This window comes from Anomalospiza imberbis, chromosome 1 (genome assembly GCF_031753505.1).
Source record: "Anomalospiza imberbis isolate Cuckoo-Finch-1a 21T00152 chromosome 1, ASM3175350v1, whole genome shotgun sequence".
Classification (NCBI taxonomy): Eukaryota; Metazoa; Chordata; class Aves; order Passeriformes; family Viduidae; genus Anomalospiza; species Anomalospiza imberbis.
Genome location: NC_089681.1, coordinates 42,226,211 through 42,253,196, shown reverse-complemented (window position 1 = coordinate 42,253,196; position 26,986 = coordinate 42,226,211). Strand labels below are relative to the sequence as shown.

The 26,986-nt window shown below is 39.8% G+C and overlaps 1 protein-coding gene across 1 annotated transcript in view; it reads right to left on the bottom strand.

The window, feature by feature from the left end:
• Window positions 1–1,310: 1,310 nt before the first annotated feature.
• The window catches only part of PRKDC (protein kinase, DNA-activated, catalytic subunit), an 82,402-nt gene continuing 56,726 nt past the window's right edge, over window positions 1,311–26,986 (bottom strand). Inside the window, 24 exon segments of the mRNA XM_068189224.1 lie at window positions 1,311–1,679; window positions 2,708–2,847; window positions 3,451–3,639; window positions 4,076–4,277; window positions 4,359–4,430; window positions 5,680–5,769; window positions 7,668–7,760; window positions 8,071–8,291; window positions 8,562–8,629; window positions 9,165–9,369; window positions 12,122–12,265; window positions 12,957–13,044; window positions 14,053–14,264; window positions 15,637–15,797; window positions 16,313–16,493; window positions 18,971–19,161; window positions 19,245–19,419; window positions 20,508–20,697; window positions 22,261–22,372; window positions 23,067–23,175; window positions 23,764–23,988; window positions 24,518–24,706; window positions 25,136–25,274; window positions 25,726–25,934. Of these exon segments, the coding sequence (XP_068045325.1) occupies window positions 1,475–1,679; window positions 2,708–2,847; window positions 3,451–3,639; window positions 4,076–4,277; window positions 4,359–4,430; window positions 5,680–5,769; window positions 7,668–7,760; window positions 8,071–8,291; window positions 8,562–8,629; window positions 9,165–9,369; window positions 12,122–12,265; window positions 12,957–13,044; window positions 14,053–14,264; window positions 15,637–15,797; window positions 16,313–16,493; window positions 18,971–19,161; window positions 19,245–19,419; window positions 20,508–20,697; window positions 22,261–22,372; window positions 23,067–23,175; window positions 23,764–23,988; window positions 24,518–24,706; window positions 25,136–25,274; window positions 25,726–25,934 (3,810 nt within the window). The 3' untranslated portion in view covers window positions 1,311–1,474.

The window sequence follows — 26,986 nt, the reverse complement described above, 5'->3', positions numbered from 1 at the left end:
TAATGAGCAACAGTAGTGTTTGAGAGAATTCTCTTTCTCCCTCACTGCCCTTACTGCAGTTCAAGCTCAGCTGGGAGTTCAGCCCCACAAAGCTGCTCCTCAAGCTCCTCAGCTGCTCCCCAGCTCTGGGGAGCTGGTCTCCCCCCAGAGAGACCTGGAAAGTGAGAAAACTCAGGGGCTGGGATCAAGACAGGTAATGTGTTAAAGCAAAAGCTGTGCACACAAGCAAAGCAAAACAAGGAATTAATTCACCACTTTCCACAGGCAGGCTGGTGGCCAGCCCTCCCCAGGAAAGCTGGGATGACGGTGACTTGGGAAGACAAACACCATCATTCTGATCATCTCCCCCACTTTCTCCTTCTTCCCTCAGTCCTACATGCTGAGCAGGACACCCTATGGTATGTGATAGCCCTTGGGTCAGTTGGAGTTCAGCCATCCTGGCTGTGCAGCCCTGGACTCCTCACGGTGCGAGGCAGAAGAAGCCTTGCCTCAGTGCAAGCCCTGCTCAGCAATAATGAAACATCCCTGTGTTATCCACAGTTTCCAGCACAAATCCAAACCACAGCCCCACTCCAGCTACTCTGAAGAAAATGAACTCAATCCCAGCCAAACCCAGCACACCTGAGAACTGGCTGCTGGAGTCAGAGAGTCACATCTGGCACAACCTCAACAGTTTGGCATAAGCAAATTCCAAAGTGCAGTAGACATTCCTGTGCTGCGCTGCAGTTATGGCAAGAAGCTTACCGTGCCCAGCTCTGTCGGTAGTGACTACTTCTGGCTTGGGCCAAACAATAATTTGGAAATAACACAGTGTGAGCAGTGCAGACTTCCAAAGGACAAAGATAACAGGGTATAACCTCTAACTGCTAAAAACAGTCTCATCATTACCATCTCGTTATCCCGTAATGAAAAAGCTGTTCAGGTACTTTAGGTGTTATCGAGAGCTAAGAGCCGTATTCTGTTTCATTTCACCATGTGGTCCACTGATACCAGCGATATGAAAATCTTCAAGTTTTAACTACAAATAATGTGTGGCTGCAGAATGGTTTCAGTTGATTGTCATCAACAAGGTCTCTGCAAAAGAAAAGCACAGACTCACTACATCACTGCACTGATGCCCACAAGTTTGTGGGGTATGAATTTGTGCTTTCCACTGAGGGATCTCAGTGCTTTTCAAATAAATCATTAAGCTCTATAGCCTCTCCAGTTCTTTCCACATTGATTTGAACACAAAGACAATAAAGCTGCTTTGTTACAGAATCACACACAAGAAAAATAATTTTTAAAAAACCCAAAAATCACAGTTTGAATACAGCTTTAATACAAGAAGTTTATTTTCTCTATTAGTCAAATTAACTGGTGATAAAAATAGTTAAGATTTTTTTTTCCTTTTTGGTCTTAAAATTCTGATCTGGTTGCAGCTGTGTTTTAGGGTACAGGTCCCTTGGCAGACAGAGTTGTAGATGGCAGATCCTCACATCCAGGGCTCCCATCCTTCCCAGACTCTGCCAAGAATATTGGGGTCTGTTGCTTGATCAATGAGGCATCTCACTTGGGCCTCCTCCGAAAGTCCATCCTCTGGCTCTTTGGCTCTGATATCATGATTAGAGTTACCACGAGCCACAGCTGCAAAATCATTATAAGCAGGTGACCGCTCATGGCCCAGGCGCAGCTCATCGCTGAAATTGAGAACACAAAAATAAGCCCTTACTAAAAGAAACAAGCAAAAAATCTGAGATGGATTTTTAAATACAAAACAGCACTTGAAAAATAAAGCTTGAATTCAGATCAAGATGTGGAGGCTGCTCAAGAGCTGTGGAAGGCTTGGCCAGGGAAGACTGGTGGTTTCAGGCATCCTTTACTAGTGGGTATTTACCATGAATATGCCAATCTTGTCAAAGGTCTCCAGCTGAAAGAAGGATGCAGCAGCTCACATCCAAGCTGTTGATCTCTTTACCTGCTCTCCTGATTTTTGCCTGTAATAAGTATTTTGCTGCCTTTTCCAGTTCAGCCTTGACCGCAAAAGGGACTCCTCCCAAGTCCTGCACTTTTCAATATTTATATGGTTTTAAAGCAAGCTTGCTTTTTTTGCTTTTCTGTCTTTCCCCCGATTAATCCAAAATGACTCTTTAAGAGAGGATGGAAGGGATTAATTGTACTTTTAACTGAACTTAAAAGACATTCTGGTTTGAGCCAGACTTGACTAGACTGATATAAATAACCTGAGAACGCCACCAGATTTGAATTGGATGTTTCTCGTAAGCAGCGTTCCTCCAGGCCTCCCCTACAGCTGGTACAGGTTCCATTTCAAGCAATCATCCATCAGAAGCATATATTAATTTAAATATTATCCCTACCCCAAAAGCAGTGGGGACTGCTTTAAAGAACAGTAGGACTGAGGAGTATGAGATTAAGCAGCCTGACAGGGAGGGGAGGCATGTGTTGCCAGGAGCAGTAAAACTGCTCAGAAGGCCTGAGCTGGAGCAAGCAAACTCACAGAGAGATATCTGGTGTTTTGGCTGGCAGGGTGATTCAGAGAGCTTGTACGTGGACCAAAATGATTCTGACAGAAGGTTTGCTGAAATTTTGCCCTGTCTGTCTCTTCTCTTTTCCTAGCCTTCATTCTATCCAAAGGGAGCAAAATCTGACTCAGGAGCCTTCCAAAGCTCTTAGTGGAGCAGTTTAAGGCAAAAGAAGAGCATCTTACCAAGTGATTATTGCTGGATTGGCACCTGTAAGCTTTCTTCTGACATAGTTGACCTTTTGTAAAGGGTACCAGTTTACTTCAGATGTGTTTATTTCCTTAATCCATGTGCCTCCTTTTTTCAGCTGTCTTTGTTCAAAGTTCTAAGGAGAAAATATATTTGTCCTATTTATCATAAATCACACACTTGAAAAAAGCTTTTAAGCTGCAGATCATAGCAAGTCAAGCCAGTATCCTAACTGCAGATGCAGTGGAGGACAAAGCAGTGAGATAATATCTAACTTGCCTATGACTTTAATTTACAACTGAAGTTGCTGAAGTGCAACTAGTTTCAGATTTTTTGTCTGCAACTATTACTTTGATATATACAGTGCTATGTTACAGTGCTAATTTACAGTTATGTAAATTTAAGAGGTTGAATGCAGAAAGTTGAAAATATTTATGCTGGTGCCGTAAGTGGCATAACGTGATCAGGAGTTACCCATGCCTTTAGGATTATCATGAAAGATAAAGAACAGTAGACTGATAACACAGACATATGCTACTATTTTTTTGTGCATCAATACAGAATTCTATAGTTTTAAATACTTTTAAGTTCAGTTTCTCCGAGAACTTAATAAAACAAAGAAAGATAAAAGGAGTACTGAGAGTGAGCCTCAAGGAATACTTCCTTTTTCATCAGTTTTATTCTTATTACAGTTTAAGAATTTTCACATGAAGAAAAATGAAAGAGGACAAAACCCCACCTTCCAGTCCAAAGAAGGCTCTTTTACAAATACATCCATGGTGCTGATGAGGAGGTCTGGATCCGAACGATAAGCCCGCAGGGCATGCACCATCACACTGTAAATGAGTCCCCACTCTTTCACCGGCATCATCAGATTAACAAACTGGCGAGTCAAGCGAAAGGGCATCAACTCTGGCACAATCAAAAACTAGCCAAGGGGAAGGACAGTCAAAAGAAAACAAGAAGTAAGAAGCCTTGGAACTGAAGGATTAGACGGGAATATTTTATTCTTTTTAAGCTTTGAAACCCTCTTCGTCACTGCACTGAAAATAACGCGCAGAAGTAGAACTGAACCAAGTTGTGACATCAAAGCTCTAGTCATGAGTATTCAGTGACAGTGGTTGAAACCACGGTTGAACCACGTAAAACACCACCATATTGACTCTGTGGAGTTCTACAGCTCACTGCTTGTCTGAGAATATCTGGACTCAGATATTTTATTCAACTGACGAGAAATAACTTGTCAAGATTATTTTGCACCAGAACAATGGCAACTGAAGAGCATTAAATTTAGTACTGAGAACACAGGAGTAATTGCACATAACAAATGCAAAAGCTGTAACAAATTAGTTGAAAACAAATACCTGTGTAGCTGCACCAAAAGCGTATCCAAAATCTATTCCCACCATGCCACCTGTCTCCTTGTTAATCATGAAGTTGGACAGATGCCGGTCTCCAATCCCAAGTATCCAGTGGCTGATGCACATCAGTGCATGCGAGCTGGCAAAGTGGGAGCGCAGGGCCAGGAAAGCCTCAGGAGATGTGCTCATTTTCACAAAGGCTCGCCTTAACAAAACAGAACTCGCTTGTTGAATGCAGAGATCACCAGCATTTGTTTCACAGTGTGCAGCCATCAGCAGCACTTACCGTAGCAGGTCTTCTGGAACGCTGCTCTCCCTGCTTTTGAAGGATGTGACCGCTTCTGTACGGCTGGCATTCCTGCAAATAGTGGAGAAATAAAGGTGGCTGCTGAAATAACAGCCCACTGGATGTTGAAAGTCAAGATATGCTCATGACCGCAGCAGTGTGCGGTGCTTACTCCAGTAAACAGTACAGCAAGCCACAGAGGGCTCATCCCCTAAATTTTATCTGGCATTAGAAGTGCCCCATCCTCCCTCCTTCTCCCAATAGTTATTTCCAAACACAAAAGTGTTAGGACATTTCTAAGTGACATTTCTAAACACAAAAGAGTATGAGATTTTGTGTATTTTCCTCCAAATTAAGTTGATGGGTTAAGTTTTAATAAAGCAATACAATCATGTGCTTTCTGGCTGGACAGTCTCTTCCAAGCAGAGAAATTAAGGCCCCAGTTACATCTCTCAGCAGCAGGCTGAGGCTATACTGACACTAGAGAATAGTGCAGCAGAGGGGAAGCAACAGAACTGAAGAAGTGGTGCTGAGGGCACTCATGCCATGCAGATTTGGGGAAGGAGGCTTTGTCCTAGCCTATATCCAGTTCTGAATGCTTGTGAGAGCTGACATGTGCTGGGTGCTTTCCTTCCAGTCTACTTCCCTCTGAAAGGAGCAGAATTGAGAAATAGAGGACAGTCCTTTAGTGCAGCAGGCTGAAGATGAGTGGGGGTGATGGAGAACTACTTCAAAAGCACGTTCTGGATCTGAATACAAATATTAATTCAGTTAAACAAGTCAAAGTTTTCCTTTAAAAAGCAAGACACTTGGTTAAGCAGGTTATGAGCTTATAAGAAATGCTCTGGACACTTCACTTTACCACCCACAGAGCTAGATCTAGGTAGATGTGGAAATTCCTCTGAGAGGATGTTCAAGTCAGAACCTAAACCATCAAATATTCTTAAATTCTCAGTGAATTAAGGATGATTTTCTCTGTCCAACTCTAGCAGATGCTTGGGCTCTGAGGCAGCCTACCTAACTGCATAATCAGGAACAAGACGCCTAGAAAATAAAGTTGAAGAGCAGCATCTGCTTCTAGACACTTTCTAAAGGAAGTGAGCAAGCTTCTGGAAGCATTCCTGTACTCTGGTAGGATTTTTGGCAAGAGGAATTTTGCAAAGCATCTCCAGGAAGACAAAGCAGTAAAATGAGCAAAAATCAGATCTAGCCATCATATTATGATGCAGATCATACTTTTTTCCCCTGGAATTTCTACATCTCTGCATGTGTGCACACTCTAGCTTCTGTATTTCACATGCAGTTCTCTTTTGAAACCTACCTGTACATAGCATGGTATCGAGAGATGCCCTGTGCTTTCCCACCCATCCTGGACAGCCACTCAGAATAGGTAGCACGAGGTCCTCTTGGGCTAGGGACAAAGAAAGAAAAGCACTGATGACTTCCCTGTACGATCTCACCACTCTCTATTTCGTTATCCACAGGCTGTGTGCTGCTCTGACCCATTAGATTTTTATGCAAAGGAAAAGTCAGGAAGCTACAGCCTACATTAATTCTAGCCTTGCTATGGAAATGAAGTTTATGCAGAGTATAGGCTGATCCATTCATCTCCTTCACCCCAGCTTTGAACACACTTCAGTCACATCTGACAGAAGATTAGACATCTCAAAGGTGTTAATTTGTCAATAGGTACTGTAAGTACCTCCAGAAGAAAGATCCAAAATAATTTCTCCAGGGAGGGAAAGTTATTGTTGACAGTCTTGTATCCTTTGAGAAGCATTATGTAGTCCACCACAGTACATACTGCCCTTTGTCCTTCCAAATGGGCAGGGAATGCAGGAAGGCAGCTTGGTATCTCCTCAGTGTGCACAAGAGAGGAGGAATGGGTGCTTGAACTTGGGGTATTAATCCATAAGAAGCTAGTATTCATTAGTTGCACTGCTTAGGAAATAATTTGACATTTTTCTCCCATCTTAACTAAATACATCAGACCTTAAACTATTTCAGAGGCAGCAACTTGGCAGAGCAGCCACCTTCTCTCTTCCTTCCAAAGTATGTTTTGAGATAGAGAATACCATTTCCATTTAAGAAGCATGTATCAGTTATAGACTGTAGCCCATCACTTTGGGATAAAGGATTTCAAAAATTCAGAAAGTTGTTCCCCCATCCCAACCAAAATTTTCCTTTGTGAGTGCTGTCACTTAACCATACCTTAATATAAAATGTCTTAATTGTCTTGATTGAACAACATATGGGAAAATATTAAAGTCTATATACACAATAAAGCAAAGGGTTTTTTTTTTTAAATAAATTATGACCTGCTTTTAGAAAAGACACTGATCTTCTACACTGAACATATTCTAAATTTCCTACCTTCATGAGATGGTTCCATGTGAGTCTTCTTTCACTTTCCCACTCAGTGAATTGAGATCAACATAATACCACTGCTGTTCACAACAGTGAATCAGACAGCAGTAATGCAGGAACTCTAGCAGTTCCTAAACTGCTCACAAATCAAATAACCATAGAAATAAAGACTCTTTGGAGTCCAGCCTCCACATTGGAGTTTCCTCTAACCTGCCCCATAAATGTTAATTAGTAAAAATAAATGGTGACAACAATACTCAGACAAACCCAAACAGAGATTATGTAACTGAGAACCACATTTGTAAATGAAACCACATTTGTAAATTCCATGACAGAACTAGGCTTGAAATGCCAGAATTAAACCAATTTTATAAATATTCAACTTGCAATTACAATCACGAGAAAGCAATATAATTTATTCAAATCCAGCATTTGTATCAAGTCAGAGAAAGTGCTCTGTTACAGCTGTGTTCTGTGCATTTGCTGCCAAGTTCCATCCCCCATCACTGACTCACTGCTGAACCCAGGTTCTCAATAGCTCTGCCTCTGCTCCCTTCCCTTGCCCCTCATTGACCTAAGTCCATTTCCTGCCTGATCAAATCAAGAGATCAAAATCCTCTGCTTGTAAAATCAATCTTCTGATAAGGAAATGGTGATGATAATGACGTCACACATGATTATAATTATAAGTCTCTTGTTTAAACAAGCTGGGTGGAGGATATTCCAGCTACAATGGCACTCATTAAACAAACAGTTGCCAATTACTAATTTGGGTCAGGAAGTACAAACTGCCTCCTTGCTTATAAATGCTTTTCTTTTATTCTTTAATTACAAAAAAAAAAAAAAAAGAAGTAAAAGAAAATCCTGCCACAAGACTGTCAGTTATCCAAGAACACATTAGTAGTGGTTTCTATTAAAGCAGACAGATAAACCAAGCATCACCTGTAATAGCTGATATCTTCCTCTTCAGACATGCTATTTTTAAGGAATTCTTTTAAGGTACAAGTATTTTCCAGCCACTTGATGAGTCCCAGTCTGAAACAAAGTAAGTCAGAGATATCAAGTAGCTCAGAGCTGAGCTTTAGAGGAACGCCACAAAGTGGGAAGCAATATTACCTCTTAAAAGAAGGTTAAAAGCTACCAATTTAAACATACTCTGAAAAAACAGTTTCCAGACAAAGCAATTTCAATGTTGTTTAAAAGGAAAAGTAAAAAAAAAAAAAAATAAGCCAAGGCACAAAACACTCTCAATTTGAATTTGGCACACAAAATTCTCATTTTCCAGCATCCCAAAATTAATTGATGTTAACATAAGGATTTCTGTCCCTTCAAGATACACACCTACCTTGTGGTCATGGGAATGACCTGGTAAGTTTTTAACTGCATATTCCTTTGGCTACATGTAGCATCTTGGGAAAGGATAATGTTCATTACATCAAACAGCTGTTCAATGCGTTGGTCTTGTCGCAGGTCTTCACCACCTTTGACAAGAAAAGGATACTCCCGCTCATCGCTGCCTCGGATTGTTATACGTTTTGGCTTCCTCAAGGATTCCATCACACTTATCTTGGAAAAAGACAGGAAAAAGAAAAATATTTGTGACAGAAGACTTGGTCTTACAGAATCATTGCTGGAGTTAAGCATATCTCTAGTTCCTAGATGACATAATCAAGTTACTTAATTATAACAGAAAAACAAATGCCCACTTGCAGCCCTTCCTTTGTATGCTGCAAGATGTGTAAATAAGCAATGACCTTTTTACTACCAAATTCTTCAACTGCTATATGGACACAGATTTATACCACACAGGATTTTGACTCAATCTTAAAAACATACCCGTTCATCAAATCCAGAGATTTTTGCATGGTACTCTGGCAGTGGTTTCCCTTTTCCGTCGTACTGACCTGAAGAGGTAGTGGAAAAAATACATTAGTACATAGCCTGATGTTATTTTAAAGTGTGTTTAACACCAGAACACACATCCAAATGTTTTGTCAAACTGGTAGAATGACAGCCATGAATAAAATATTTTTAAATGCATAAAAAAGATCCAACAGTATGATTTTATCTGTGAATTACTGACACCCTTTCCTTGTTTAGCTGTTAGAATTGAGCTCTTGCTGGTTTCAGAAGATACAACCTTTTTTGAACTAGATTTAAACACGTATTAGATTTATATATCAGATTTCCCAGAGTCAGGCCTTTAGAAAAATACTAAATTCTTAGGTAAGAGATACAAGCTTAGATACAATTTTAAAAATCAGGACTACAGTTTAAGAACAGAATTAGGAGATAATGAGTGAACGGAATTATTTCAAGTAAGGCCCAGATAAGGCTTAAGGCTAGAAAGAAGGGTCATATAGCCAATATAAGAAATAAAGCTCAAGAGCAATTTTCTTATAAGGGACAATTCACTATTGTCACTGAAGAGGAACTTACCAGGAACTTCCAGCTCACTCCTCAAGAACTCAGCTTTGAATTCACTCATCCATGGTGAACATTCTTTGAGGTTCCCAGGTTCTTTATAGGTTTTGATCATTTTTGAGTGGAGAGAAGTTGCAATCACATCAAAGTCACTAGTCTTCATATCCAACAGTTCTGAACCATCTCTGCCAAAATGATGATCCAGGTCCTTCCCAAAAGCCTAACAGTCATTTATAGAAAAGAATCCTGTTTACACGGTGCTAGAAACTACCCAAGAGCACCAAAAGGGTACCTTCCTATCTATACTCACAGCTTGTTTAGATATTAGGAAGAAATTCTTAATATAAACCAGAACAGGTTGCCTAGAGAAGTTGTGGATGCCTCATCCCTGGAAGTGTTCAAGCCCAGGTTGGAAGGGGCCCTGAGCAACCTGATCTAGTGGAAGGTGCCCCTGGCCATGGCAGGGGTGTTAGAACCAGATGATCTTTAAGGTCCCCTCCAACCCAAATCATTCTGTGACTCTATGAAATGTTTTACATGTTTTATTTACTATCGGATTTATTATTTGTGGATTTATTACTGCCTAGCAATAATTTTGGACACACAATGCATAAACCTATATTTTAAAGGATTTAAAATATCCTGGTATAGGAAAAGAGAAAAGTTTTGGACATGGATCCATTTAATGAACAAAGTAAGTACTATCAACAAATAGTTAACTGAATTGACTTCCTGTATTCATAATTCAAGGCTCTAGAAAAACCAAATGTTCCTTCTTGGACCTGGTATTAATGGCTTGGAAAGATTTTTTTTTTATTGCCTGATCATTTTTCTACCAAGCTATGAAGAGACAGCTATTTCACTGAAGTAAATGAAAATGCAAAAAACATTATCCTTTTGAGGAGACTGCTACAGTCAAAAACATCTTTATCACTAAATCTATTTCCAGATTATGAGACTGAAGTACTCTGCTTAGTAGAGTAATTTTACGTGTCGGTCAAGAGAGACAACTTGTTTTTTTTCCCCAGCAAGAACATTAGAAATGATACAGTTATTCTCACAGCACACTTTGTTTCTTCATAATAATGCATCATAAAAGCAAAGACTTCAGAGCCCGTGCACCATCACCTTGACTCTCTTCTGCAGCTACTCTCTGCTCTCCCTCTTCCCTTTAACAGAGGGGAACAACCCCTCTGTTATATCCCTCTCCAGCATCTCCCTTGCTCTTCTCTCTGTATCATCTAACACTGCACATTTCAGCATTTTAAAGAGCCATGGATTTTTTTGTGTGTGTGGGCACACAAATAATCCAAACAGCCTTTGTGTTTATGCCTGCTATGTCCCCTGCTGTGCATGTACCCTGTATAGCTGCTCCCCTCTCCCTACCCCCAATCACTGTCACCAGCACATCCTGCATATTTTTATCCCCCACTCTTAAGTTTGAAGTCATTATCATCAAAGACCCATCTTATCTCACAGCAACACATTCAGAGGGCTAGTGTGCCCCTAAACTCCCAATTACCCTTTCTGCTTCATTATCACTTCACCTCCTCCCGACTCCACCTTACTCTCATCCTCCACCTTTCCCACTCACCGGGAAGGAATCTCCCTACAGACACCCAGGTTAGTTTATCTAATGCTAATGTGACATAAGGATGGCCACAATGGGAGACAGCTGGATGCACCCCGCCCTGGCCATGGGGCTATGCACATACAGTACAAGCAGTCAGGATGCTCCTTCCACAGGAGTATCACTCTCCTGGCCTCAGCAAGTTGCAGCTCAGGGATTTCTGGACCCGGGAGTGTGCATTTGTATGTAAAAACTCTTAAAGCACCGCCCCCTCTCCGTGCTATTGCCTGCTTGCTATTTGAACCCATGAAAACACCTAATACCCTGCAAAAGGAGTTCAGCACCTAAGTGTGCACTGAATGAGGAAACACTTCTCACTGGTCTGAACCTGCCACTTCCATAGAGTATTTACTTCCTGTTCGGCACTCCTGACAGAATCATAGAATTGCTAGGGCTGGAAAAGTCCTGTAAGTTCACCAAGTCCAACCATGGGACTGATGTTAAAAGCTTTACTGTATCTGGCACCTCTGCATCTTTTCCAGCTGGAGGAATGCTAAAGTTGCTTATGCAGTGGTTACTCTGTACCTCTGATTATTCTTGTGACTTTGAACCTCATCCAATTTTACTGTGTCTGTGCCGAGAATACCGCAGAGGAGGACTATAATGTTCAAGAAGCCAGAGTCAGAGAAGGCTGCTATGCCAATGTACAAATCCATTTAGTTCTCTATTCGTAATAATGATGAACTTTGCTTTTCTTTCTTGACTGCCCTTGAATTTTCATAGCTGATGTTTTCAAAGAACCATCACAAACCATCACAAATCAAGATTTTGTTCTTCAACTGCAATAGTCAGCTAAAATATGCAGAATTTCTATATGATACTAGGGTAATTACATTTTCTTGCCCCATGCATCACTTCATTTTCTATGCTGATTTTCACACCTTGGAATTCAGTCAGTTTTGTAAAGTCTTTTCTTTAATTCTTCATAGTTGTAACTCTTCTGTATAAGTAACTTTGTATCAGCAGCCAATCTGAGTAGTTTAATACAGCAAAACTCCCTAAGGTGCTCATAAATCCTTGGCAGCAGGGAACAAAAAACAAAGCCAGATTCCCACGGATGATTAGAGGCTCAGGTCCTAAGAACCTGGCAACATGCAGGACAGGAGAGGTAGAAGCTGTGTAAGACAGAACATTTATCCCTGCAGGGCAGTTAGAAGTGGAAAGTGAACTATGTTAAGTCCATGGCTTCTAGCAAAGAAATCCCAGTCCTGTACTCCTGAGTAGATCAAGTCTCATCAAGTCCTGCAGCACCTGTAAAAGCTGTGATCTGGTTCCCTCTTTTGACTTTCTATTGCTTTCTAAAAAAGCCATGATGACAACACTACTCAGTAACCACATATACCTCAATAAACCTTTTCCTCATTAATCCAAGGCCAGGAGTGTCCAAATTTCCCAAATTCTTGTACATTCCTTCATACATTTCCTTAAGTTTCTTTTTGTTCCTCTCATGTTTTGACAACTCATTTCTGACATCCTCAACCCAATCCTGCAAAGAGAAGAAAACGGATGAGTACTGAGAAGATCTATTGACCCCTTGCTCTTCAGTAGGCCACTCCGATTGCACTGGGGTTACTGTATTTACTAATAGTCAACTACTGTGTGTCTTTTGACAAAAAAGAGCAACCCAAAGACTGAGGAAATATTTTCCTTTCATTCTATGTCTTGATAAAAATGTTTCTATTTTATTATGATAATTATGTTTACTACCATAGTGTTTAGTGCTAAGAAAGCCTCTGTGAGGCCAGGAGTGGCACAAATCACAGGACAAGAATTGTTTGGACAAACAAGCCAGAACATAGACAGGGATGCCCAGCAGGGAAAGGGCATAAGAACACAAGTAGCTGAACACAAGTTGTCCAAAATTATAAAGATGGCCACAAATTATAATTCTGTAAGGGCTTCAGAATGATAAGACTGACCATGGGGCAGGGCATAGACCCTGAAGGGGAAAGCTGAAAAGGGCTGGAGCAGAACATCCAGCTGGCACCATGAGGGAGTCTATCACCAGTGAAAGCTGCTGACAGCACCCCGACATCATCATCATCATGAGTTGGTGCTGGGTTGAACCACTTCCTGTGGCTCTGGTGTCAACTTAACTGTATCAGGCTCCACCCAGCACCTGCTCCTCTGAACAGAGGGAGAGGAATGAAGGAGAAGCGGGGAAAAATACACTTTACCTTGAAAATCATTACAGGATTAGAGAGCTGCTCCAGGGAGCGAACAAAATCTTGAACTACTCCCCCTCTATCCAACTTATTCTTGATCCTTTAATAGAAGAAAAAAATACATCACAATGCAACAGCAACTACCATCACCACCTTGCCTGCAGATAAGCAATGATCTAGACTGTCTGTTATATACAAGAATCTGGTAAAACAATTCAGGCATAGTTAGGTAAGACTCCCTCAGAATTCCCTCTTGGGCTGCATGACTGTCTATATGTTGACTAAACGTGCCAGTTTTTTAATTATAGGTCCCACTATGAAAATAGGAATTTGGTGGGTGAGTGGAAAGCATGCTTCAAACAGACAGAGGCACTGACCAGACCACGTGCCCTGTCACAACAGTTACTGAAGGGTGATACTGTCTGTGAAACACATGATTTTGTATTTTTATTTTAAGCAAAAATTTATTCAGCAAATGTATCAAATTTGAGAAAAAGGAAAAAAGACACACAAAATTTTAAGAGTGGTTCTACAGCATTGTGTGATAGAAACTGATTTTTGCCTGGGGATTAACGCAAGTGTTATTGCATGCCAAAAGGGACAAGGGAAAGCTTGTAAGAGAAGCTGCATGTTGCACAGTGGATAAGCAGAGAACACTACAGCCAAGAGCAGTTCCCAAGATAACCTGCATCCATTTCACTGGCCTCTCTGAAGTCTGATATGAGTGTCTATTCTATTTAAATATAGCTGCTTCCTCTTGGTATTAGAAAGATGATAAATGTTCAATACCACAGAATTACAAAGAAAAAGAGGTTGCCTCTCTGTGATTTTTTTTTTGTTTTATTGTGGGAAAACTTTTAACTTTCAACAGCTTGGAGACTGTATGTTCCCAACACATCATAAAATTTCGTGCCACCAACCTGAGTATGTCTGACACTGACAGAGCTGATGTATTGCATTTCTCTGTGTCTTTAAACAAAAACTCAAGATTACCCTCTAATATTTCTCGTGCTCACTAAAGAAAAGGATTTGTGTAGGAAAAATAAATGAATCTGTCCACTCCTGGAAAAAAAACATACAAAGGAGTTACTCCCAATTGCAAATTCACCTTTCTACAAACTCCTTGTTCTTGCAGCCAGATGCAGTATCTTTGAAGCAGTAACTTTCACTGCTGATCATGAAAGGGTAGATGAGTGCCTGCGGATAGGTATTTGCAATCTCTTCAACAGTATGTTGTACAGCTACTGCTTCATCCTTGTCAAGTAGTGCCATCATCTGGCTAATCCAACCAATGAACTGCCAACAGGGAACCGAGGAAAGCTGCAAAAACACAGACACTGCTTTCATCTTTGGTCTTCCTCAAAAATACCAAACAGCAAACAAACAAAACTGCTCCGTGGTGCAGCCTGACAGAGAAATGTGAAAAGGAAACAGAGAACGTCCACTAGGTGTGCAAAACATCCCCCAGTGAAGCACAGATTTAATTATTACTATTACTACTATTACCACCACTACTGCTGCTTAATAGGGTTTCCATTATAAAGATTTGCAGCCTGTTGATCAATATGAGGCTTTACACTCAAACTTGTGGCTTTTGTCTCTGGATGCAATACAATAATTTTTGATCATCATATACAAACAACTCAAAAATCGGAAGGAATTCAATTCCAACACCATTGGGTTGAAGTCCTGATTTGTGTAAAAAATGCCAGGAAGGAGAACACTGAAACTCCTATCACACTATCACAGTTTTGTCCTTTGTTCATCTTTAGGCATTTCTAACAGAATTTAAGATCAGACTGCTAGTATCTATTTCACAGAAAGACAGAGGATAGAATAAATAAATGCCTGGTGAACTCCCTTTCTGACTGAGATTTGTCAGCTGGTGTCAGGTTCTGTTTGAACTATTGGTGTTTCTCCATGGCCACACCTTGTGCACCTCAGCCATTTCTGCTATTCTCTCAGTTCCTTGGGATAACTAACCCGAGTTTCTGCCTCACTTGAGTTCCTTCTCTCAAAGGGCCTGCTGCTCTGGGAGCAGCAGCACAATGACATGGGCTTGGAAAGACAGGCAGGCCAAGGCAGGAACAGGCATGAGTCACAGAGAAGGTCCCAGCTTATCTGTCCCACCACAGCAGGGGAGGCTCCTGGTATCCTGCCATGGAACGGCAATGCAGAGACAGGTTGTGGAAGGAAGGAAAGAAGGAAGGAAGTGGGAAATACAAAGGAAGACAAAGCTGTAGTAATCTCTGAAGTGAAGAAGGACAGAGAAAGGTGGGTGACATGGAATGAGTCTGGAAAAGCTGCTGGCTTCCTGCATACAGGAAACTCAGTCTACAGGAATAAGATACATTCCTCACCCTAATGCTAACCACCTTTGTCAGCCCATTTAGATTGTTCTGAAGGAAAAAAAAAAAAAAGACCAAGCATACCACAGTAGTTCTCCAGCAACTCTCAAACAAACATTTGGAATCAGAATAATGATAAAAAGTTAAATTTCTAAGAAAATTTTTCTGTCCACATTAATTAGACCCAGTAAGTTATAGAAAAGACAAGGAACAATGATGGGATAAAATTTATCTGATTTCCCTGAAGCAAAATTTACCAGTCTAAGCTCTCTATGTATCCCACCTCCACCTTTAAAATTTGATTTACAGCAGCATTTGCTGCCAGAAAAATTGAAGCAACTAACCTCTCGTGTCACTAGACCCAATGTCTCTGCTGGATATCTTTCAATTATTTGGAGCAGTCTAGGAAATCTCAGCCTGGCTTCTCTGGAATTCAGTTTTAAAGCTTTTATCATTTTCTCCACCACAATAGCTGGGAACTGCTGCAGATCCACAGTGTTAATTTCTGCCAAGAGACATTAAACAAGAATTATCAGAAACACCATCACTTGTTCCATGTCTTTGATCATCTGAAACATTCATCTTTACAATTAGGTATTTTTTTATCTAGTGTATTTTGTATTTTTGCTTTGTTCTCCTTCCCATCTGTTTGAACTGCACACATCTGCAACACATGTACTTGGGGACTGTAAGGATTAGCTTTATCAGGAAGCTGCATCACTGCTGGTATCTTGCCTGCTTTAAAGACAAGGCTGCTGTGGTCTGGGAAGGAACAAGGGAAGCATCTGCTGGATATGATATATTTATCACAAGTAAGAGCGAGATACAAGTGATCTACTAGTACCAAAGGTAGCAGGAACAGTGGAGGTGAAAAAAGGCATACAAATAATGCTGAACTGGAGGTCAAACTGCTCCACTGAAATTCAAGCTGTGCTGCTCACGGAGATCTCCTGGGTACAGTAAAAGCTCACAGATCACAGACAAATACACCCCACAAGCTTAGGAGAGATCCTGACTAACCAAGCAAGCCTTCCTCTTCCCTGCGCAGATACTGGTCACAGAAGCTGATCAAAGTCATATATGCATCGACAACTCCCACCATGTCCACATGGTCCATGGAGCAGGACTGCACCTCCTCTTCAGACTTCCTCACAGCACAGCTGAAACACTGAAAAGCCTTCTTGTTCAGACCTGCCAGCACCTGAAATTCAACCATAAGAGGAAAAAACACACATTTGTGCTAAAGTAGCATTGAACAACCCTTTCCGAAACTAGAGCTTTATTGCAAAGTCTTGAGTAGATAAAACTTGAACTGTTTTAAGATGTTCTGAGCAGCTGATATAAAGGAAAAAAATCGGGATGTTATTTCTAGTAGTGATTTCCAGAACTTTAGTTTCCACAATTTTCAATGGGAATAAATAAACTTAGATTAGTCTTTGGCTATGTTAAGCGCAATTTGTGTCACTGCAGAAATGTTAACGTTACTGGAACTTTTGGAAACAGTTAACAGAAAATATAATAAAACTTTCAGGGTTTTTTCCTATTAAGACATGTCTACAACATCTGCGTAACAGTTACACTTGGAATTTGTGTTCAAAAAGCATGCATCAAACTATTTTGAATGTGATGCCTTTTTCTCTATTATAAATATAGTAATATTCATAATACATTTCTAATGCAGCTCATGCAATGGATGATTTGACAGGATTCTTTACAGAATCACAGAAGCATGAAGGTTGAAAGAGACCTTCAAGATCATCTGTCCAACTGCCAACGCAGCACCACCACAATTACCCCTAAACCACATCTAAAAGTGTCACATCCAGATACCTCTTGAGCACTTCCAGAGATGGTGACTCCACCACTGCCCTGGACAACTTACTCCAATGCCTGACCACTCTTTCATCAAAAAATAAAATAAAAAATTCTAATATCCAATCTGAATCTAACTGGCACAACTTAAGGCCATTTCATATCACCCTCTCACTTGGGACACGCCAGAAGAGACCAAGCATCACCTCACTACAATCTCCTTTCAGGTGGCTGAAGAGAGCAATGACATCTTCCCTGAGCCTCCTTTTCTCCAGGCTAAAAAAATCCTAGTTCCCTCAGCTGCTCCTCATAGAACTTGTGCTCCAGGCCCTTCCCCAACTCCACTGCCCTTCTCCAGACGTGCTCCAGCCCCTTAATGTTTTTCTTGTAGTGAGGGGCCCAGAACTGAACACAGAATTAGAGATGCAGCCTCACCACTGCCAAGCACAGCAGGACAATCCCTTTCCTGGCCGTTTTGGCCACACTAAATGCTGTAAGTGAAATTAAATAGTCAGGCAGGTAGAAGGAGACTACCAGGGTCAGAGTGCTGCTTAATACTAAGCTAAAATAAGGCTAAGCTTCTTAATCTTTCAGAAGTCCCTAGTATGGCAATCTTACTCACTTGACACAGAAAAACTATTATGCTCATCCTTTAGATTGCCTAAAGAAGAATGCTCTTAAGAGTTAGCTAATAAATGAAGCTCAAGCTTTTGCTTAAGTTTCTAAACACCTGAAAATTTAAAACCTTTTTTTTTCATTAATTTCTTCTTGATCTGCTTTACTTTTAACAAGAATAAAACACACATTAAGAACATTTTTTTTGTTTTATACAAATATGGTTCATATTCCCTGAAGTGATCCTGCAAGAAAGATGGAGAGGGACTTTTTACAAGAGCATGTAGTGACAGGACAAGGAGCAATTGCTTCAAACTGAAAGAGAGTAGGTTTAGATTGGGTATTAGGAGGAATCTCTTTGCTGTGAGGGTGGTGAGCCGCTGGAACAGGTTGCCCAGAGAATTTGTGAATACCCCATCCCTGGATGTGTTCAAGGCCAGGCTGGATGAAGCTCTGAGCAACCTGGTCTAGTGAAAGGTGTCCCTGCCAATAGCAAGGGGGTTGGAACTGGATGATATTTAAGGTAATTTTCAACCCAAACCATTCTCTGATTCCATATGTAAGCGTCTTCATGGTGGCTTTAGAAATTAGTAGATATAAGCCAGCAGCAGTATTGCAAATTCTTAATCCATCTGACAGACAAGAAGTCAATGCCACAGCATGTGGGGCAACTGACAGCAAATACTATTTCAGTTGCAGCACAGTCTAGTGCTGTATTCTTCAAATGCACACCTACCCAAAATAGGCAAAGACAACCTGCATGTGCTCTGCCTTCAAAAATTCCACTTTTCCATTAAAATGACCTAGATAAAGTAAAGGTATCAATATTATAAATATCTCTTTATCAAAGACAAGAGTCCAGGGGCATGAAGTAGGTCACAAATGCCCAGCTGAAATCAAGGCATTCTTTGAGGATCTCAAGCCTTGTCTCACCACTGTGCATGCAATTGCTGTGACTCTGTCTTCTCCCTCCACTCAAAATGCAGGTACAGAGAAACACAAGAACATTCTCCTATTTAGAAATGTTAGTGATGCCAAACTCCAGGAGAGCAAAACCTGGATGAAACAGCAACTTCAGCGTTGTCTTTTGCTTTGCCCCCGCCCTTTCTTTCTCTGTCTGGTGTTGCTGGACAAATCACTGCTAATAGCAGACAGGTTTTACATGCTCTGTATCTATCCATAGCCATCACTACCTACTGAAGTAGTAATAATGACACTGAAATTACTAAAAGATCTTCCCCGTTCATTTACCTTTTTAGGGTTCTCAAGGCTTTCTCCTGATATTAGTGATATCTTTCCAGCCTTTTCTTTCTCAATTTGCTCAAGACATCTTGGATCCTGACTAAGAGCATTGGCCATGATGTGATACGTAGTACCCAGAAGAAGATTCTGGTTTTGGAAGGCCATTATATTCTTGCTGAGATAGTCAGATTTCGTATCTTCTGTTGGAATTCAAAAACAAAAGTTGGTAACTGGACAACAAAGCAACTTTGTAAAATAAACAAGGTGAAGCAAAGGCTGTTACCAAGCAGGGAGATGGTTTTCAACACTGAGAGCAGGCGTTCAGGACAGCTCAGGTTGCGGCTGCTGCTGTGAGTGAAGCGGCAATAGGCATAATTCCACCTCACCAGCCAGTCCTCCCTCGCTCTGGCTTCCTTGCGCAAGTCTTTCAGAAGCTTCTTGGCCACAGCAAAGCTGTTCTGTATTCAGATTAAGAGAACTTTCAGACCATGTATCTGAAGAGGAACTAAAACCTGCCCACAACCAAATTAGGGATGAGAAGCTTTAAGTAACACAAGTAAAGTTACAGTAAGGCAAAGAGATGCTCACTGTTTGCTGAACATTCAGAACCATATTTGTGCTAATGGAGGAGTTTGAATAGCAAAAGAGAAGAACAGAGGTTTAAACAACTGAGAAAATCATTCCAGCTGCATGAAGCATTTAACTGCTCTACAGTACAAACACATATGGGAAACACAACTTGATTTAAGATATCATTAAGAAAATCACTTGTGTTTGTGTTTTGATGAGAAGTTTCACAAAAGTAACATTAAAGGAAATCTTATTTTTCACTTACTCCTTCAAGAATGTGTAGTCAACAAAGCAATAATGTTCTATTTGCTTATAACATTGCTTAAAATAAACTCTTGTTAATGACTGCAGATTTCTGCAGCATCTTAGAAGATGGGAGAGGAATTCATCTTGTCTCAAGCTTGAAACACCAAAGGCCCATCATCAAAAAGGTTGTTTCAGTCATTTCAACAGGCAGATGCAACCCAAAATTTCTAAGTCACTTAACTTTAGTTCTTTGTTAGTGTTAACTAACAGCAGTAATGAAAACTGTGAAAAAAAGAAATCCAGCATTGCTGATTGAAGTAAATTATACTAATTCCATCAAACTTAGATTTGTTCTCTTGTACAGAGGAAATTATTTGTAAATAAGAAGCATAATGCTTGATTGCAAGCATCCCTTCCATTAAAGACTGAAACATTTCAGATACTTTATCTGCCCTTTAGAGTGTCCAAAACCATCTGTGGATCAAAGGGGACTTCAGGCACATTTCCAGAAATGACAAGTTATCATCAACTTTACAATTAACATTTATCCTTTTGTTTTCTTTCATTGTGGAACTGACTTTCTTGAGCTTTCAAAATGTCCAGGACAGCAGGGTCAAAAAGAGACAAGGTTTGCCCTGGCAAAAGGGTACCAAATACCACCTAAAAGGCTTTTCTAGCCTTTTCTATATATTTTCTCAGCAAATTGGAAGCTATCAGACAGTAAATTCACCTGTTTCCTGGCACTTTCTATCATCTTCATTTTCATATTGAATTTGCAGCTTTTAATCATTGAGTGAATGTTTTCACTCTGTTGATCCACTTCCATTTGGTCACCAGCACTGTATTCTCCATCCACCTCCATACTGTCATTGGCCTGATCAGAGGGAAGTTTCTCCTGCAGTTTGTCAAGAAAGAAACACCTGCACAATAACAACAGGGATATAGATCACTCTGGTATACATTCAAGGAAATGAATGCTCAAAAATGTTGATCTGCCTAACAGCAAACAAAGCTAATAGAAAATGTCAAGCTACAGCTATCACGTTTAGCAGGGCTAAACACAGGTCTCAGAGTCTGGACACTCCTAACAGGGATCGTGTTGACCCTGAGAGCATTCAGGATCTTGAACTGACAAGATTAGTGTTACAAAATGTCCATTATAGAGTGGGTTTTTTTGTTAGTTAGTTCCTTTGTGCAAGCTACAGTCCCTAAGTTCACCACGCTATAACTTGCATTCCAGCTTCACAGACCTGCAAACAAACAGGAGTCTCAATTATTTAGTGTGAGTGCCAGGCTGTATTTTATGTCAACCTGCTACTCAAATGTTTATCACATCAATACATGCCAACATTGACATCTGTGTTGCAGAACAGATTAGCAACCACACTCAGCTTTTGAAAGGGAATTGCCATGAATCCATGCTGAATCCTGTTACTCCACAACTAGTCCTGTCCAATTTAATAGCACATCTCATTATGTAGACTGTTACTCAAAGTAGAGGAGAGCACTACACTCTGAAGTGGCACTTGGCATAATCTTTGTTACTAATTTAAGGTGAGACAAAAGTTTGCAAAAAGCACATAAAGTGTTTAAAACCCTGACAACCCTTCAAGTCATAAATGTTTTGAGACTTTTTTCAAAAGTAAGCCATGCCATGTATTCTGCCTAATATTGAACTGCAATAAGCTGTTCTGTAGCCATGCTTTCCTGACACCAAGAGATAACAAAATAAAGCACAGAGCATAGTATGTATCAGCAGAGCTACTGAAGAAGTTATCACACAGGAAAGGCGGACTAATCTAGATTTTCACTGGAAGAATGAATTGGGACAAAGACAGACACTATGGCAAGGACAGAAAACTTTTAAATTTCAAAAAGCATTCCATTTTCTTCAGAGCTAATCCAAAGGAGTCTCCAGAGAACCTTAGTTATTTCTAGCAACAGCTGCACAACAGAAGTCTCCAATTAAAGCAGTGGTCATTAACTTTCACATAAATAGGTGTAGAACTGAGAGTGACAGGGCTGGGCTTGTTTTGTATGCTCCCTCATTTTGGAACTGCCCAAGTATTTTTATTCGTAACTGGTTGGCCTTTTGGGTGGTGTTTCATTGAGCTAAATGCAGCTAATCTACTCAATTACAAGTGAATATATTCAAGAACAGCTGAAATGGGCCAGCTTACACAGTGCATATAGTCACTGATGCAAGAAAATGACTAAACTAACATCTATGTTTCCCTATCAAAATACAATTTATTCCCTGGCCATTTCTCAACATCCTTTTGCTCCTCACCACAAGTTAGTCACACAAACTCCCCAGTTATATTGAGAAAGCTACTACCACAGTTAAAAAAGACAAAAAACAAAAAGTCATACATTGGATCAAACCTCTCCCATACAAAAACAAGCAGCATTAGAAAAAGCACTTCCCGGAACTCAACGGGCAGAGAGAACCTAAGCTAACCCAAGAATGCAAAAAATTTTACCGATTTGTGATGATATCATCCCAGATGTTCATAGGATCCATTTTAGCATCTGGATATCTGCTTGTCCAAGTTCTGAGAAGTCTCTTAAGGGAAGCCTCTGAAGCTAAGTTACCTAGAAATCAATTGAGAACATTTTAAATGCATCTGAAGCTAAACAGCATGAAAACGGGCTAAACAAAATATAATCTAACATTCAAACCAGAAGACTGCAATTAAGCAACCCACTTGCATTTCTGGGCTTGCATGAAAAATGCCACTTAGTGATCATCATATCACTTTTGTTTTTTGCTGAAGCTCAGGGGATTCCATAAGGACATCTGTGTGAACTGCCACTTGGGATGATCACCAGGTAGTTTCCTTTCCATATATGAACATGCTGGAATACAGTGGAACTGTTAACTAAATTTAATATCTAATTTGGTTTATACACATAAATGTGTACTTCAGGCCTACATCAGTAGGTGCAACTTACATAACACATCCATTTTTTCATCTCTACTAACTGCTATTTACTACCAAAAGTTACTCCAATAAAAAAGCTTTGCTTAAAACTTTAACTGGCACTTCCAAAAGAGATGCTTAACTCTTATCACAAGAGTTATGCTAATTAAACTTTGTAATAGAACACAAAGTTACGTTCAATCCCATCTTACAAAACTGTAATAAGTCTTATTGTCAAGAAGACTGTAAGAAGTCATTCCAGACTTATGCTTCTTCAAATAGCAGTTCAGAAATTCAAAGTTCAGGAAACCACATTTACTGAATACAAAAGGAAAATTGCTTGAGAAAAAAATCAAAAACTTTACTTCTCTTGGTCATAAAATTGATGAAATCCTGTATTTCTGTCAAAGCTTGTACAGACTGCAGTTTGGTCATTCGACTCTGATACAACAAGGAATCAATGCTGGAGTAGCTCTGAAAAGAAAGGAAGAGAATCAAAGATAGAATTTAAAGCATGGTTCTGTTCAGTGCTCTACAAATTATTGATCTGATGCTTTTGTATGTTATGCTTTAGAACCCAACCTCTTACATGTAATTAAATAGCTGATAATCAGAGAGCAACTCTGCTTTGGACTAGCACAGAGGCATATTCTAGCTGCAATTCCTATCCTAGGTTTGAGCGAAGTCCTACAGTCTAATCAAAACTCAGTAATGGATGGAATTTGTAACTTCCCAATGCAACACTCTTTGCAAGCTTGTTCTGGGGACAGGAGGCCCCTGAAAAGTTGAACAAAATGAAATTTTTTATTGTCTGCACAATCAATCTGAAAAATGTATAAAAGATTAAATCAGCAAAACAAAACAAACTAAAGCAGGAGAATGCACTCCAGTGGCTCACTCACTTTTCACCATTGCAAGCAGTGAATTTAAAAGAAGTTTTTTCACCTGACACTGAGTGAGTGTTTCTCTTGAGAGTATAATCTAGCAGCAGTAATAGCAACACCAGTTTCATTGTTCCAGTTTACACAAAAAAACCATACCAGAGAGAGAAGACATTATTACCTGCATGAAGATCTGCATGCCATTGCTAATGTAATATTTGGCTCTGTCAAAATCATCTTGCAGGATGTACAGGAGACTAAGTTCTTGGCTGTAGTGCATTTCTATAATGGCTTTCTTCTGTTCTGTCTTCATTGCCTCATCAATAAAGGTTAGCAAAGTCTGGTCATTCTCCCCACTGAGCAGTAACTTCAACTTACTGCGTATTATATATGGCAGATATGTCTCCTACAAAGTGAGAACACAATCTTTATTTCTAGGAATGGAATATCAGATGATTAAATTTTTGTTATCAGTGGCAAATCAAATAAATATAAAAACATTTTGAATTTTTTAAAAGATATTTTCCCTTCAGACAAATTCCTACTTGCTAACAAATCACAGCAGCCTTTTCCTATAGCTCAAGAAACTGTTAATAAATTTCACCAGTTTCAAAATCCATGCTTTGGTAACTCTAAAAATAGGAAAACAATATAAGTGAGAAAAGCAACAAAAAAGACTTGCAAAAGGAAGAAGGAAGACAAAAAAGCTGGCTTTATCCTATGGGATCTGCCATAGACCTGAGGTAAAAATTAAACATCAAAATGAACACGAAGAAGTAATTGTTTCAATTTTTTAAATATATCAGACTCTCCACTATTTTCCATAATAAAGTAACTCAAACAATGCAACTGATTTTCTCCCATAATCTCAATAATGTAGAACATCCCTGCAGAGATAAAACTGGTGCAGTATCAATGAAATAATCTCTAAAAACCTGAAAAAATGGATCATTCCATATTTTGCTTAGGTCTGGAGGTTTTCCACTATCAATATTAACAGTAGCACAATACTCCAGAGGCTTCCACATTGTGAGGTGGTCATAGCATTCCAAAGATGCAAGTTCCCAGAAGTCCTTCTCTGCTTCTGTTGGCTCTCCATCTTGCCAGTCTTCTTGGGAGAGTGCCTAAGGAATGAATTTGAAGGGGAGAATAGTGCCAGATTCCAGCCAAGAATCTGTTTCAATTCTAAGTCATGAACAACTTAACTGTAATTAATTCTCATAAAAATATCTATCCATTTACCAGAGTGTGACAGCAAAATTAAATGCAGAAAATTCAAGCTTGGCAGTGTTTATACATAAATTAATTTCAGGTAGCTATCTTCAGAAAACCTAAATTTTTGAGCAGTGAACATTTTAAAAGATGGTTAGAGATCTGTCTTCATTTTAACCCACTGCAACTCGAGCCATGAACACAGGCAATTTGCTCTCTCAGGGTTGCAGTGTGCCCATGTGTTTTTATTTGTCTGCCTAGATAATTGCACTTTTTTCTAATTTGATTAGTTTTAAGTCATGAGAGACTTATGAAACAAAAATATCTTGTTGTCATTTTACCTTATCATAATATTGAGCTGCTTCAGCATAATCATTCCTCGCTTCTGCCAACAAAGCTTTCTGTGTAATTTCCTTAGTCCCAATCTTACCACTGAAAATGCCACGAAGGGCATCATAATCCCCAAGGGATCTGTAGAGCCTAGTAAAATTGAAAAGAGAAATCTTTTAAACAGCTCAGCAGATGTATATCAATGCAAACAGAAGCTATCTAAAAAAAAAACAAAAAAAACTTAATAAGCAGTAATACTACCAGCTTGAAATAGTAATTTTTTGGAAGTATTTCTTATGTAAAATCAGAAATACATACTTAACTACATAAACTTCATCTTGTAGGGTGATAGCTGAACTATGGAAACTCTTGCAGTTGAAAAGCTATAAACAAGATGTTTTTCAGCAGTCTGACAGTATCGTAAGAGTGCACAGTTTTAAAGTCTAACTGCTCTCACTGACAGTATTAACTGAGAAGAAATTAAAAGCATATCTAATTCTAAGACAGAAAGACTAAAAAAGAAATCCCAAAAGCCATTAAAAGCAGAGTTCTTCATAGGGCAAACCTAAGTGGGAGTAAATTGTCTCAAACAAGAATTTACTTAGCAAGTTCAATCCATCTGATCACATCTGGGGGCAGCTCTGTCCTCCCACGCATCCTTTTGGACGGGGGCTCCTCTGCAGGGGACAGAGCCATCAGGGCATGCTCCAGAAGAAGGATGCCCATGGGCTGCTGCAGACTTGCAAGGCAGCTCGTGCTCACATTAGCTGAGTCCAGTTCCAGTAGCTCTCTGTGCTGGTAACTCATTTCCTGTAAAATAAAACAACAGGTGTCTACTTGGTGTAAACCTATACAGATTTGGTATCCTTTTTCTTATAGTGCAAGCTTTAAAATGGAAATAAGCCATTAGGCCTCCAGAAGTTCTCAACCCAGGGAAAATTGGAATCTTTTCCATCTGTGCTGTTGCTCTTTGGACAGAGAACAGTACAGAGTAACCCCATATAATTTGGCTCCAAGACATGGGACAACTCTCTGGACAGAATCACAAGGAAAGTGGGGGAGAGGTAGATGGACACACTGACAGCCTGAACTTTGCCTTCTGTTTGTTGGCAGGATTTTGCCTGCTACACAGCAGCTGTGCTTCACTTAGCCTATTCAGTGGTGCATTCCTGCCATAAGCCAAAGGCACGATTTACCATGAAGTCTTCTCTGAGCTGGAGGCTTTCTATCCACACACTCAGCCAGTTTTAGCACATCACAGCTTCCTGTTAGACTCCTCTAGTACTGTACTCATCTACTCCTGCCTGATTTAAAGACATGACAGTATTTCTTTTATCATATTTAACAGAATAATCTCTTCTTCTGGGATAAACATTCCTGTTTAGTTGAAGTTTTTTATTTTTAAATACTTAAATCATTATTCTAAATACAGGTAAATAAATCAAGAAAGCAGCATGTTTATTAAATCCAGTGTTAGATTTTTCCTTTGTTTTCTTTTTCACTAAAGAAAAATCACAATAGTATCTTAAATAAACATGAAAAAATTCACAACATGGAAGAGGTGCAGTATAGCTTTCATTACAAGAAACAGCACCGCATTTTAGAACAAAAATTAAAATCAGATTCTTGCAACACAGCATGCTCAAGAATACTACATGAAAAGAAACCACTGTTTTGAAGTTGCAACAGGAGACAGAGAACAACCAAGTTACACTTCTTTGATAAATGACAACCACCACAAAAACTACAGAAGAGGCACCTGGAACAAGCAAACTCACAACATAATTTGTAGAGTTGGGACTCTCACACTAAAAAATTTGTGCTCAATAAAAAAAGAGGAAAAAAACACAGCCCAGCCTCTT